This window comes from Filicampus tigris, chromosome 3 (assembly GCF_054856515.1).
Source record: "Filicampus tigris isolate MCC_2025a chromosome 3, RoL_Ftig_1.0, whole genome shotgun sequence".
NCBI lineage: Eukaryota > Metazoa > Chordata > Actinopteri > Syngnathiformes > Syngnathidae > Filicampus > Filicampus tigris.
This window is the reverse complement of record NC_141219.1, coordinates 28,330,797-28,345,886: the sequence shown is the minus strand read 5'-3', so window position 1 is coordinate 28,345,886 and position 15,090 is coordinate 28,330,797. Positions and strand designations below refer to the sequence as shown.

The following is a 15,090-nucleotide window of genomic DNA, read 5'->3' as shown; positions in this document are numbered from 1 at the left end:
TCAAATGCTAAGTGCTTAAATCATGCACTGCAGACTATAATAAAACCATAAAAATGATTAATAAACAATGTTTACTTACTTCATTTTCGAATGTATTAGTATAATGTAGGCCAAATGGTGAAAATATAACATTTTTTTACCTGCTCATGTGCAAGTCAATACTCCGTGACATTATGGGGAAAAATGCAATGTTTTTAGCATTTAGTCAACTTTGTACATTTTATCAATACGTTTGAAGGTACTTTGCAAGTTAGTTTGCCAGCCAAAAATGTTCACTCCACATTGGCAGTTCCATGCTTCCATTCAAACATTGTGGTGTGTATCACACTATTGTTGAAAAATATGAGAGTACAACAAGTAGGTGAAATCATGAAAATCATTTTTTTTCCCTCAGCCCCGCCACATATCGGTCAAGCCCATCTTTAGCCGTTGGAGAAAAAAGATCCTGGCGTCGTGGCTGGCTGGAAATGGACTGCTGAATGGATTAATCACACACACATACACAAAAATACCCTTTTTATTGTCTTTGCTTTCAGCTATGTAGTCCCTAATGTATCTATCCACATCCTCTGAGTGTCAGTGTAAAGTGTGATGCTCCTCTTCTCGTTTTTCCAGCTACCTGAATGAACCTCTCGCTCCTTCCCTTTCTTAGCCTTCTATCTGCAATTACGTAGTTGTTTGATTACCAGGCTTAATTTACATTCGTAAGGTGGTTCAGTTGTAATATAACAAAAGTGCATCTTTACTTTGCGAATCAAGTTTGTTTTTCACGATGAAGTGCAGCAACATGTTTAGACACCCTAACCCTAAACTGAAGAAAAAAAAGTAAAACATAAAATCACCCTGGCTACAAAAATAATTGCATAAAAATCTTCATATTCCCTGTTGTTGTATGCATGTGGTTTTCATGATACGGCTAAATACGATATTAATTGCGACCTTAGTACAAGTTTCATAATACTGATGCCATGGCTGTGTCCCAGCATGCTCTAATTTGACTTCCCTTTGTGTCCCTCCTGCTAGTGGATTATCATGTAATCCGCAGTATTCATCAACCAAAAGGGTCAGAGGTTGCTCTATTACAATGAAGCACTCCTCTCAGTGCAGATACAATGATATGTACGTGATTGTGGGGCAAAAGGCATTACCGGGATGATCACGTTTGTCTCAACTAAAACTGGATATATGGGCTTACATTTAATATGAACATTCTGACCACACAACTACTAAAATGATCAAAATTAACCATAAATCAAATAGAAATTCATGAAGGTAATTTAGTATTTTTATTTATCATATTAAATATGACATGTTTCGAGTGGTTAGCACATCCACCTAACAGTTCTGAGGTTGTGAGTTTGAATCCGGGCTCTGGCCTTCCCATGTGGAGATGGCATGTTTTCCCATGTGCTGGTGTGGGTTTTCTTTGGTGTGGCTTCCTCCCACATCTAACACATGCATGTTAAGTTCAAGGAAGACTCTAAATCAGGGTTGTCCAACTCATTTGAGCTCAGGGGCCACATTGAAGAAAATCAAGTACTGTATATAATAAAATCAAGTATTTAACTTGGAAAAACAACTGCCGTCAATTATACGCAGATTTTTGCTATTTGCAGGCCGGACTGGTGCCTATTTCCATCAAATAACTGCAAATATATTGTTAACAAATACTTCCTTTTTGGTCACCTAGCTATTCCAAAATAGCATTTTTCCTTAAATTGCATGAAATTAATGGCAAATTTCTATTAACTTTTTGTCCATTTGTTGATTAAATGCATACTTTGTATAGAACACACAATAAAATGAACTATAAATAAATACAATACAATTTTATTTATATAGTGCATTTATCGGGGCGGCATGATGGGCGACTGGTTAGCACCTTTGCCTCACAGTTCAGAGGTCGTGGGTTCGATCCCGGCTCTGGCCTCCCTGTGAGGAGTTTGCACGTTCTCCACGTGCCTGCTTGGGTTTTCTCCGGGTACTCCGGTTTCCTCCCACATTCCAAAAACATGCACGGTAAGTTGATTGGACTCTCTAAATTGCCCCTAGGTGTGATTGTGAGTGCGGATGTTTGTCTTAGTGTGCCCTGCGATTGGCTGGCAACCGATTCAGGGTGTCCCCCGCCTACTGCCCGAGGACAGCTGGGATAGGCTCCAGCACGCCCCGCGACCCTTGTGAGGAGAAGCGGTATCGATAATGGATGGATGGATAGTGCATTTATCACTTCAGCGAGCTATTATCTTGTAACAAAAGCACGAACAGCCCAAGCCCAGCTCACAGATTTTGGTGCCGGCCATTGATAATAGGTCATAACTTGTCATGAATCTTACTTTTATGTCAACGCCAAAGCGTGTGGCATCAATACAGTAAATGCATCCCTGATTTCTTTTAAATTTTTTTAATTTTTGTGACATCCACAAACATGGAACATGGCAACACCCTTTTGTCCTTACGAGCTTTCACGTCCGGGTGTGTTATATTTACCTGTTTTGCATATCTATAGATCCCAGAATGCATTGCGTGGCGCAATGCATTTAATTAATGATGGTGCAATGCATTTAATTAATACAATTTTAAGGATGTTAATCCTTGTCATATGTGTTTATGTTACCAGCAGTTGAATGTGTGTCATATTTAGCACATTTATGTTTGATTTACTATTTCAAATTTTATTTTTTTTTTTTAAGCAAACCGTGACTTTAGGTTGTGTGTAAAATTGTCACATTCAGGTCAATTATTTCAACAAGCTGCATTGCTCATCTGAGGATTGCTTGCAAAAATGAAGAAATTTTAGTGTTTTAGCCGGGTAATGTCACTGTCAAGATGGCTGAGAAGCATCTGTGCTTCTCTGTCTGTGAATTTTAATGACAATTTGTCCGCATTTGGGGAACGTCATCTTCTTTTCCAATGCAATGGCATTTATCTTAATAAGCAGAGAATCAAATTACTGACTGCCAACAATGTCCAAAGTGTGTGTCACGGGGCGCCACGTTCCCAAAACAAAGGCCATGTTTATATGCAACAACAGATAAGACGAGATTCTGGCTCCGAAGGAACATCAAGCACACATTGAAACTCCTATGACGGATGCCCAGTTTGTAGGCGATAAAGTTTTCTGTTAATGTGTTAAATGTTGTCAACGTACATTCTAGTAATTTTTGTAAGCTACTTTTGTTTTCTCTGCTTTGCTTTTGAATGTCGTGAACTGTTTGTAAATGCTTGTAGGTGTTGTGTCTTTGCCTGTGTCAAGCACATTGAGCCTTGTGTATGAAATGTGGTATATAAATAAAACTGCTTTGCCTTGATGTCAGATTGGATTTGTTTCGGCTCCCTGTGACCATCAACGGGGTATAAAATGTAGAGATTTTCATTTTTGTCAAATTTCTTTAAAATAGAACGTGCAATAAGTACTTTTACTGTAAATGTGATATTTAGGCGATTGAAGCCGACAAACAAATACACAAACCTGCCAACAAAGTCATTCCCGTTTGTTATATTAATCCAAAATGTTGTGTAGTTAGACTCTCTCTGGTCAGACAAACGGACACGCCACCAAGTTGTGTGCAATAATCCTGCAAATAAATTGAAACTAAAGCCATCATATGTCCTCAACATTTATTGGACAGAGTGTGGAGGAATGTCATCGTCACGGCAGCTGATGTGCTGATTAGATACTATACGGACCAAAACAACCGACATCTTGTAAAGGAGTAATGTAAATCGTGCCTGTGTGTGTGCGGAGGTGTGCGTGCGTGTGTTGGGGTGTGTGTGTGTGTGTGTATGTCAGATTGACACACAGGAAAACAGGCTCTGCATTATCTTCTTTCCTTGATATTAATCCTGTCTGTGTTTGGATATCTGCTGCACAAACTTTGTCAGTCTGGCTTTAGCAGCATCAAATCAAGAGCTTCACAGTTTATACTTAAAATACATGAAGCATTATGCTGTATTTGGGTCTACTTGTAATATGTCCAATAGATGAATAGAAAAACCAAGTCGAGTGCTTAAAGGGATACTTTACAGGGATACAGCTTTGTAAACTTTCAATTGTATAGCGTTTCCTACTTTCAAGGTACTTCAAGTACTTTCACACAGTTCTCAATTACCTCCTGATGAACCGGGTAACTTGCTCAAGGACACTTGGATGTGGTCACATGGGGATTTTCTCAGGATTTTTCTCTTCCTCAGGATGGCAAAAAAGGTTTTAGTAACAACAAGGTTGCCTCTATGTTAAGAAACAACTTCAGAACATAATTACTATTACAAATGTGTTTGTGATAAAACCAAATGTTTTATTAATTAGTCATTACAAGGAAGGCATATCAAGAAAATTACAATTTTAAAACATATTTAATCTGTTACATTAATGTAGTGCATGTAAATTGGTCATAAAAAGGGAGGGCAAGGGAATAAAAAGCTACTTTGGAAGGTGCTCAAGATCAATTTCTTTAAAGTGAAAGTCAACCCAAACATATTTTTTTCAAGAATATGTTCTATGCAAGCCTACTTAGTTGAAACAAGGCATTCTGATTAATATCGGATTTGTGGGATAAGATTTAATCCACCTGTTTTTAGCCATCTGCTCAGGGTTCAGGTAACGACCAATCACATCTAATCTGTTTTCTGAAGTTGAGCCATCATTGGTCGTTATCTGAGCCCTGAGCAACTATGATGTCATTTTTAGTTGTCAGAAGCAACAAATTGGCCGCCCCCTGAGATGGCTGAAAACAGGTGGATTTTCTTGCTGTACTCATATTCCACAAACACAATATTAATCAGTTCAACTAGTGGCCTTGAATAGAACATATTCTTGAAAAAATATGTTTGTGTTGACTTTGTCTTTAATTTTCCCGAATATGTTCTATGAAGGCCCACTAGTTCAAACAAGGCATTCAGATAAATATTGCATCTGTGGAATATGAGTTAAGCAGCAAAATCCACCCGGTTTTAGCCATTTCATTTGGTCACCTCATGTCAACTGAAAATGACATCACAGTTGCTCAGGGTTCAGGTAACAACCAATCACGGCTCACCTGTTTTCTGAAGTTGAGCCATGATTGGTTGTTATCTGAGCCCTGAGCATCTGTGATGTCATTTTCAGTCGACAGAAGTGACAAAATGGCCGACCCCTGAGATGGTGATAAACAAGTGGATTTTGCTGTACAAACGCAATATTAATCAGCATGCTTTGTTTCAATTAGTGGGCCTGCATAGAATATCCTTGATAAAAATCTGTTTGGGCTAACTTCCCCTTTAAGAATAACTTGAATGATGCTGCAATTACATTTTGTCTCTGGACAACTATAATTTAATTTAGGTGAATGTTTGTTGTGTTTTAAATTTCAAGGAGGGATTTAAACTTTCCGAACAACTGAAACAAAGACGAGCCTCGATTGTGATCAAACTTCCATCTCTAGTCTTTATTTTCCCTCCTCTTCAGTGTTCCTGAAGAGCAAGCTGGTGCTCGCGGAGGGGAAGGAGGGGGGGGGGTGATAGGAGCGGAGGAGGAGGATGGTCCTGCTGTCAAGCACAGATGAAAATACAGCAGCAGGCTTGACGAGGGCACCTAATCGTCTTTCGTCCCTCCTTGCAGGCACAGACGAACACGAGCCGGCCACAACAGTCGATGAAATGCGTTCGCTTGATAACAAAGCTGCGGGGGTGCCATCTTTGGATCATATACGTCCACCATGGAAACTTCAGAAACCTTTTAAAAAATGTCGGGATTATTCTCATCTCGGAGAGATTTCTAACAAACTGAGTGTTTGACTAAATGGCCACAAATAGGCCAGCGATTTGGTCTTCGTGGGCGAGATGCGCGTTTGTTTGAGCAACAGCTTGGAAAATGTGCTGGACACTAAACAGAATTGTTTCTGAGCTCAGACAGACCACATGCGCCCTCTGAGGTGAGTAAATATAATTTACTCCTTTATCTACCCATTCACGACTGTTGATTTTGTATTACTGTATTTATATGAATTTCTCCAACATTTATCATGGGTGCTCACACTTTTTCAGCATGCGAGCTACTTATAAAATGACCAAATCAAAAATACTGCATCTACCTTCCGTGTAGATTATGTTTTGCATATTTGTAGTGGGTAGGTCTACCCACTACAAAAATGCAAAACATATATTTATTTTCAAATATATGAAGGATTCTTTATTTACAATGTATGTTGATGTACCTTGCATAACTGCATGAGCCAATGTTGCACAACACAACTTAATTAACTATGAACATCTATTTTTTTTTAATGTCATGCGATCTACCAATACTACCTTCGCGATCGACTGCTAGATCGCGATCGACGTATTGAGCACCTCTGATTTACTTCATAACCTCACTGTTAGGATGCATCTCATTCAAGACATGAATGTGTTTTCTCCTCGTTTATCAATAATAACGATATGTGATACTACAAATGATGTGTAGGCTTACTAATTAATGGGATACAACCATTGGATGATGTACTTGAAGGAAATTAGTGTTTAAATAAAAAAAAAAAAAATCTTTGCAATTTAATGCAATTCAATTCCCCCACCTCCCCGCCACCTGGGAAGCAATTAGACAATCATATACTTCATGGGACAGCTTTATTATATAATTGATTTGTGAGTTAAACAAAAAAAGTATTTGGTTGTGATAGACATATCAGTCAGTTTAACAACTATTTTTGTATTTCCAGTGTTTAACGGCAAATTGATGAAAATGCAGAAAAGATAATGGTTTGAATACTAACACATAGTAAAGCCTTCCTTGTGCTGCAAGGCTAAACAATGTACAGTATTTTACTGTTTTTAATCCACCACACAGTATTATATGCACTGCAATGAAAATGTATATTGCAGCATTTATCTACTCAGGGAAGAGCCTAGTTCTTCAAAGTGTACGATTAACTGTGACCAGTGGAGACACGATGCCCATAGCTCGAATTATGAATGTCAAATATTAATAATATGACAGTGGTCTAGAGTGTCAGTTGGTGTTCATGGGCATGTTAGTGGCATGCTTCCGCATTTTAGTTGTTTTTGAAGTAGAGGGACTGTCTGTGAAACTTGAAAAATATTCTAAGAAAAAAAAGTCCAGCTTTTACTATTTTTGAAAATGTGCCTTTAGTCTTGTAATGGAATCCTCATCCATAATTGAAAACCGAGTGCGGGAGAGGAGTCTATCTTACATCACATGACCTTGAGGTGCAGTATATACCCTGGACTAATCACAAGTCAATGGGCTTGATGAAAATAAAAAATACAATCACAATACCTGTATATATTTGATCTTTTATTTCAGCTGCCGGCTTCTTTGTGGTTGTTGACCATAGTATCCAGTCAGATGCTGCTACAGATATCTCTTCAGTCCCTCCTCATACAGTGAAGACAGAATGCCGATTATCAGCAATACCAATCACGACTTCAGCACCTACTCAATTAGCAGTGACGACAGTAGTCTTGACCGCTTCTTCACTGAGATCCCCGAGACGGAGACAATCAAGGGGGTTTACTTCCAGCGGGCCCAGCTACTACGTGAGCCCAAGGCCTCCCATGTGGTCGATCACACCCTTCAAGTCCTCATCAATGTTGGGGGTAATCGCTATACCTTCCCCTGGAGCACTTTGGAGCAATTCCCCCAGAGTCGCCTGGGACGCCTGCGCTTCTGCACCACCCCCGAGGAGATCGCACACCTCTGCGATGACTATGATGAGACATGCAAGGAATACTTCTTTGACCGCAACCCCACAGCTTTCCGGGTCATCCTCAACTTCCTTGCAGCGGGTAAACTGCGTCTGCTGAGGGAATTGTGCGCCGTATCTCTGCACGACGAGCTCGACTACTGGGGCGTTGACCCAGGTCACATGGAGCGGTGCTGCCGGCGTCGCATGATTACCCGTGTGGAGGAGGTGGCCGAAAGAGAGCGCAAAGAAGAGGAATGGAGACAGAAGAGGATGAAGCTGAAGAAAAACACGGCAGAAGTGGAGAGAGGCCACTGCAAGCTGATCTCGATGCTGCGGGAAGTGGTGGAAAACCCTCACTCGGGATTGGCAGGAAAGATATTTGCTTGCCTCTCTGTCATCATGGTGCTGGTCACCGTGATCAGCCTGTGTATCAGCACCATGCCAGACCTCCGAGATGAAGAGAGTCGGGTGTGTATGTAACATCACACTAGCGTTGACATTTTTAGACTTTTAAGTAACTTCACTAAAGTATTGATGTGGTGCACCAGTGAGAAAAATCGGCACACTACATTAAAGGTAGTCAAATTTGCATAGTCAATAATTAAATACATTGATAATGATTAATAACTAAATTCAAAAAAATAAATAAATACAGATCGCTGCATACAGTTATACGGGGAAGTCAACCCAAACATATTTTTTCAAGAATATGTTCTATGCAGGGCAGCACGTTGGTCGACTGGTTAACACATCCGCTTCACAGTTCAGAGGTCGTGGGTTCGATCCCGGTTCCGGCCGGTTTGCATGTTCTCCGGAGTTTGCATGTTCTCCCCGTGCCTGCGTGGGTTTTCTTCGGGTACTCCAGTTTACTCCCACATTCTAAAAACATGTGTGGTAAGTTGATTGGACTCTCTAAATTGGCCCTAGGTGTGATTGTGAGTGTGGATGTTTGTCTCTGTGTGCCCTGCGATTGGCTGGCAACCAATTCAGGGTGTCCCCCGCCTACTGCCCGAAGACAGCTGGGAGAGGCTCCAGCACGCCCCGCGACCCTTGTGAGGAGAAGCGGTATCGATAATGGATGGATGTTCTATGCAAGTCCACTAATTGAAACAAGGCATTCTGATCAGTACTGCGTTTGTGGAATAAGAGTTAATCCACCCGTTTTCATCCATCTCAGGGGGCGGCCATTTTGTCACTTCTGTCAACTGAAAATGACATCACATCTAACTCAGGGCTCAGGTAACGACCAACCCCGGCTCAGCTTCAGAAAACAAGTCAGCCGTGGTTGGTCGTTACCTGAGCCCTGAGTAGTTGTGATGTAATTTCCAGTCGACAAAAGTGACAAAATGGCCGCACCCTGAGAAGGCTAAAAATTGGTGGATTTTGCTGCTTAACTCATATTCCACAAACACACTATTAACCCATTAAAGCTTAAAGCGCCTGGCTCAACAGCTCCCCAAAACCTAAGGTCGTTTTTGGAATTACCAGAGCTGGGCAGTCCGTCCCTGGGCCAGTCGGACACTCCGGCCCGGCCGGATGCCCATTTTTGGGGCAGAGGGGTGGGGGGGTGACAAATTAAAAAAAATGGCTGGACTAAGCATGGCCAGAAGTGGATTTTAGTCCGGCCCACCAATCGGCCCTCATGCGTGTGACATGGACGCTAGGCGGCCAAATTTCATCTCAGCCTACACGGTGAAAGGCTTCTTTTTAGGCTACGCCATCATGCTGCCGGCATTCCTATAGTAACATTAATTTAGATTCAATTCATCCCTTCAATCTACAATACAGAAATTTGTTCACCACCGTGTAGCACCAGATGACCAAATCCTGGTCTTGTGTCAGCAGCTTGGTCGAGGGAACTGACTGGAAGTTAACCGTCGGCCTACATGTGTTCTCAATTGTGGGGGAAACCAGATCACCACGCGGGCGTAAGGGTAATATGTAAACTAACACAAAGGTCCCAAAGTTGTATTCAGAGTGCAAGCTGGAATTGAACCTGGACCTAACTGTTGTAAGGCAGTGCGAACCACTCTGCCCAACCTAGCTGAAGATTTATGTACTCACCTTTTTCTGAAATGGGCCAGATAGTGTGGTCAGCATTATTAAATCCAGTAAAGTGCAGGAGGAGAACTATTTCTAGCTCAATATCAGAAAATCAGCCATGCATCCAAACGTGAGAGACATTATATCTAACCTGAAAAGAATATTAAAAACTTGTTTACTGATCGAAATTGAATCTCATGAATAAACGGTGACCAAAGATTAAAGATCTGCTTCAAACATTAAGTCAGAAAACAACACGCTCTTATTAAAACAAGTACACCTGCACTAATATGTAGCTTTTAATTTAATGGTAAATATGCCACTCCATTTAGCTCATAAATTTGGGAAGCTGACTATGCAGTGCCTTACTGGCCATGAACCTTGACACACATCACCGACTAATTATATTTGTGATGGCCAACTCTTTAAACTGCTTGGTTAAATATAACCCGTGTTGGGTTAGTTTTTTAACCAATATTTTTATTTTACTTAATTTTTTTCTTAACCCATATTGGGTTATTTTTAACCCGGCCATTTTTAGGGTGCCATTTCAAGACCAGAATGTCCTTGCAATGTTATGTACTAGTTATAGGTTTCAAGTCAAACACAAGGAGCTATTCAGACGAGACTGTTTTGGACATACTGTATTAAAAAAAAAAATTGTAGTGTGAGAGCCATGAGGTCAAGTAGCATGTATGACTGCACTGACATTGCCCTACTCACCCTTCATGCAGCAACAGTATGTGTTTTTAACTTTTTACAGGTCCCAATGAAGAGGGATCAATCTAGTCTGGACATAAACTTAAAGGGGAAGTCAACCCAAACATATTTTTTTCAAGAATGTGTTCCCAGCAGGCCTACAAGTTGAAAAACGGCATTCTGATTAATTATGTGGAATATAAGTTAAGCAGCAAAATCTTTTCAGAAATCAGAAACATTTTGTCTTCTGTTGTCTGAAAATGACATCAAAACTGCTCCCAAGGACCAATCACGGCTGACCTGTTTTCTGAGTCTGAGCCGTGATTGGTCGTTGAGAGCAGTTGTGATTAGGGATGGGAATTTCGACTAATTTGCCAGTTTACTAGTCTTAAATTTGATTTGCGACTAGTCGACTAGTCTATAAGCAAGAAAACTTGAAATTTAATACATATTGAATTCAAAGTTTAAAATGCAAATGTTTTGTGTATTTACAGTAGGAGCTATTTCAGCCCAAACATTCAGGACAGTTTGTTAATTTAAATTCTATTGATGTAACAACAACTGACCGAATTAAAGTGAACAATTGAAAGAAAAATACATTTCTGATACATTTGACAATGCAATGCATGGCATTTATTATGAATAATGTAATGAGTAATGGTACCGACTCCCAGTCCATCAGGGTCTCATTCCCCATGTTAGGTGCATTATCATGCACACAGGCGACGACTTTATTTTCTAGTATCACATACCCATCACACTCCGCAGGAGAGCAGCCAAGTTTTCAGCTGTGTGTCTTTCCTCCAAGGCGCATGTCTGAAGCACACAGCTGCAGGGATATCCTTCGTACACATATTCCACGTTATAGTCATTTAAGATTCGGTGGCTATGGGTGTCCATTCGTCTGTAGTTATGGCCACATAGTTGACCCGCTCAAACGCTCGTAGCATCTCCTCTTTCATTTGGTTATGGCTACTCTCGAGTTGGCGGTGTTATTGTTTTGCGACTTGGCACCACGTAGCTACTCAGGCTCGATATGCAGCATTAATTTTTCGAACCCTTTGCCCTCAACAAAAGAAAGCAGCAGCATATCGCTTCATTTTACAAATTAGTTGGGTAATCTTTGCTGTGCAGTGAGCATGACTGCGCCAGTCCGGCCGCTCTTATGCTCGTCTGCCTGGCCCCGCCGCTGTGTGGTTTCTCATCGCTCCGGAAGAGTGGTCTTAAGCGAGTTTATGCTTACAAAGCCTACAGCCGACCTTGTTGTCATCTGCTGCATCAAAATACTGCCAAACGGTGCAGTTTTTTTTCGTGGTAGATGCCTTTGACACCTTCAGAATTTACTTTTCTAAATATTCTTCCCCAAACTTAGTGACCCCGCCCTCTACTATGTGTGTGTGTGTGCGTGTGGGCGGGGAGCAATTCTCTCTCTTGGTGCTCAGCTTGTTGACAGAGGCAGAGGCGTGAGGAACAAGGTGCGTGATACAGCGAATGCAGCGTTTAACCGACTAGTAAAATACTAAACGTTTAATAAATCGTAGACGGTTAAACGACTAGTCGCGCACATCCCTAGTTGTGATGTCATTTTCATTCGACAGAAGACAAAATGGCCGCCCCCGGCGATGGTTAAAAACGAGTGGAACTCATATTCCACAAACGTAATATTTATCAGAATGCCTTGTTTCAACTTGTGGGCTTGCATAAAACATATTCTTGAAAAAAAAATGTTTGCGATGACTTCTCTTTAAAAAAAATAAAATAAAAAAAGAAATGCTGCTGTTGTTATCGTACCCTGAAATAATAGTTATAGCTCATTTGGTGCAACACCCCTTTGAGTGTGATTTCATAACTGTCTTGCAGGGCGAGTGTTCCCAGAAGTGTCACAGCATGTTTGTGGTGGAGTCCATTTGTGTAGCCTGGTTCACTTTCGAATTTGTCCTGCGATTTCTAAACGCCCAGAGTAAGCTGGCCTTCGCTCGCGGGCCCCTCAACATTATTGACGCCATCGCCATCCTGCCATACTATGTGTCCTTGGTGGTGGATGTCCGAGATGAGTCCCAGGAGGAAATCGTCATGGGTGCTGGCAGAGGCTACCTGGACAAATTGAGTCTCATCCTCCGCCTGCTGCGCGCGCTGCGCATCCTGTACGTTATGCGGCTTGCCCGTCACTCCCTGGGTTTGCAAACGCTGGGCCTGACCATGCAGCGCAGCATGAGGGAGTTTGGCCTACTGCTGCTGTTCGTCTGCGTGGCCGTTACTCTCTTCTCACCTTTGGTCCACCTTGCGGAAAGCGAACTGGCGCCATATGCCGCTACCCATCCGCAACACAGCTTCAGCAGCATCCCGGCTACTTACTGGTGGGCAATCATCTCTATGACGACTGTCGGTTACGGCGACATGGTCCCCCGCAGCATCCCTGGACAGATGGTGGCATTGACTAGTATCCTGAGTGGAATACTCATCATGGCATTCCCCGCCACTTCCATCTTCCATACCTTCTCTCGCTCCTATCAGGAGCTGAAGCAGGAGTACGAGAGGCTTTGGAAGGAGGAGAGAGGAGAAGAAATAGCAGCAGAGTCGGAAGACATGTGCTCCAAGATCGAGTTGACATCAAATGAGCTCACATCGCTATTTCGAGTAGACAATTTGGAACTCGTGACAGACAGAGATGATCATTCTACTCTTCCAAGTACAGCTTTCTAACAGAACAGTCATCTTGGAAATGCACAATCAGTGGGGGAAAAAAAAAACATTCCGTTGACTGCTTCGCTGCCAAACTGATGTTTGGTCAATTATTTCTTCTTTCTGCCACTTCCATTATGAATCAATGTGAACAAGTATAGATGTGTATAACTGGAGAAGAGTGAACAAGATACCAGTAGATCAACAAGCAACCCGTGTCACTTGTCAATGCAAGATATGATTGAAATAAACTGTATGCCTTTTTATGTCTAGGTCTGATAAAATCGCTGCTTTGTCAGCTTGCAGTATGTCTTGTGTGACAGCTTGTAGATGCCTATTGCTTTCGAGACAATTAAATAATGTGCATACCTGTATCCAGTCATATCACGTTGAAGTTGGGCATTTGCAAGATCATATACACTATGTCAACAAACGTCTGGACGTACATCTCTTAATCTATTGATGACCCATTTTGGATTGGATTCAACCATTTTATTAAAAAAAATTCACCATTCACAAAGCCATTTTAATCAATTGCATGTGGATGTGTTTTGGTGTGGAAGAACACGAGAGCCATCACCTCAAACTCGTCAAACACATTTGGGATGAACTAGAGCAGAAAATTTGACAATTTTATTTAAAATATATACACTACAGTATACATATTTTTATTTTACTACATTCTACATAATCCAGTAGTTGGACAAAGAAAATCAATTGCAGTCAATGGCTAGAGCTGAATGATATAACCAAATTCTGAGTTTCATCCCCTGAGATTCTTTGCCAGGCCTTCAACTGCAGCCACCTCTACTTGTTTTTTTGTTTTTGTTTTGGGGGGCTGGGCATTTTACAAAAAATTGAGCGTCCGTTATTTGTCATCCGCCTGCAACATGGGTACCCTTCCGTCGTCCGTCATTCGCCTTTTTTAGGGGGGGGGGAAATAACACCTGTCTATAGGCATTTGTATAGAATTTTGTCTATAGAATTTTAAACGGCTGTCCGTTGGCGAGTCCGACTAAATTTCAGACGAACCGCGGACAAATTAAGGGGTTTCCGTCTATGATTAATCCGTCTATTTTAATTTTTTTCCCGTCATTCGTCATTTGTCAGCAAAACAGGCGTCTGTCAGTGACAGATAGACGGACCGGTGCTTCACATAGATTGGAATGCCCGGCACTGATCTTAGGCCTCCACTTAAATATATATATTAAAAATATATATATTCAGACATCACAAGATGTATACAACTTACCTTTTGGCTCTACAATTACAAGAGGTACACGTTCAATTGGTGGCCATTACCTTCCATACATTAAGTACCCTATTTTCCGGACTATAAGCCGCGACTTTTTCCCCAGATTTTGAGCCCTGCGCCTTATAGTCCGGTGCGGCTATTCTGTGGATTTTTCTTCCACCGCTCGGGGCACTCTAACCGGAATGACAGTACAATTCAATACAATACATTTCCCATTAACTGGATGTGACTGCAGGTGGAGGAGTTCAACAGGAGAGGGCGCCATGCCCCAGGTTATTGCATTAGGTGGTGTAATGCTTTGATTTTATGTTTTCCTAGAGGTCCCTGAAGTGCACATGAATACGATTGGCTAATGTTACGTCTGTTCTGTTGCTTCGATGTGAAATGCTATTGTTGATTTAGCATGTTGTGTGTTAGATTGGCTGACTTTATTAACATAAAACGAGAAAGGTGCATATGTAGAATGTAGTAGAACAATAGATGGTGGAGTCTGGTGGAGATTCGCTGACAAACTGGAGCGGCAGTCGGCAGTGAAACGAAGATAAGTACTGTTTATTTTCTCTTGGTTCTCTTCTGTTTTAATCAGCAACGTTGCTGCAGTGTTAAAAGGCACTGTTAGGAAAGAATCTGCTCAGGTACATACATGTATATTTACAGTTCATAATCGTTCTGTAAATGCAGTAAATATAAACGTTTTCAACATACATAGGTGCGGCTTATATAAAGGTGCGG

At 41.4% G+C, this 15,090-nt stretch overlaps 1 protein-coding gene across 1 annotated transcript; it reads left to right on the top strand.

Annotated features, from left to right (window-relative positions):
- Positions 1-5,525: 5,525 nt before the first annotated feature.
- LOC147150519 (voltage-gated potassium channel regulatory subunit KCNG4-like) lies at positions 5,526-13,477 on the top strand. The gene is made up of 3 exons (XM_086026632.1): positions 5,526-5,909; positions 7,298-8,147; positions 12,282-13,477. Exons 2-3 carry the CDS (start codon positions 7,389-7,391, stop codon positions 13,122-13,124), a joined length of 1,602 nt encoding a protein of 533 aa, XP_085882758.1. The 5' UTR covers positions 5,526-5,909; positions 7,298-7,388; the 3' UTR covers positions 13,125-13,477.
- The last annotated feature ends 1,613 nt before the right edge of the window (positions 13,478-15,090 follow it).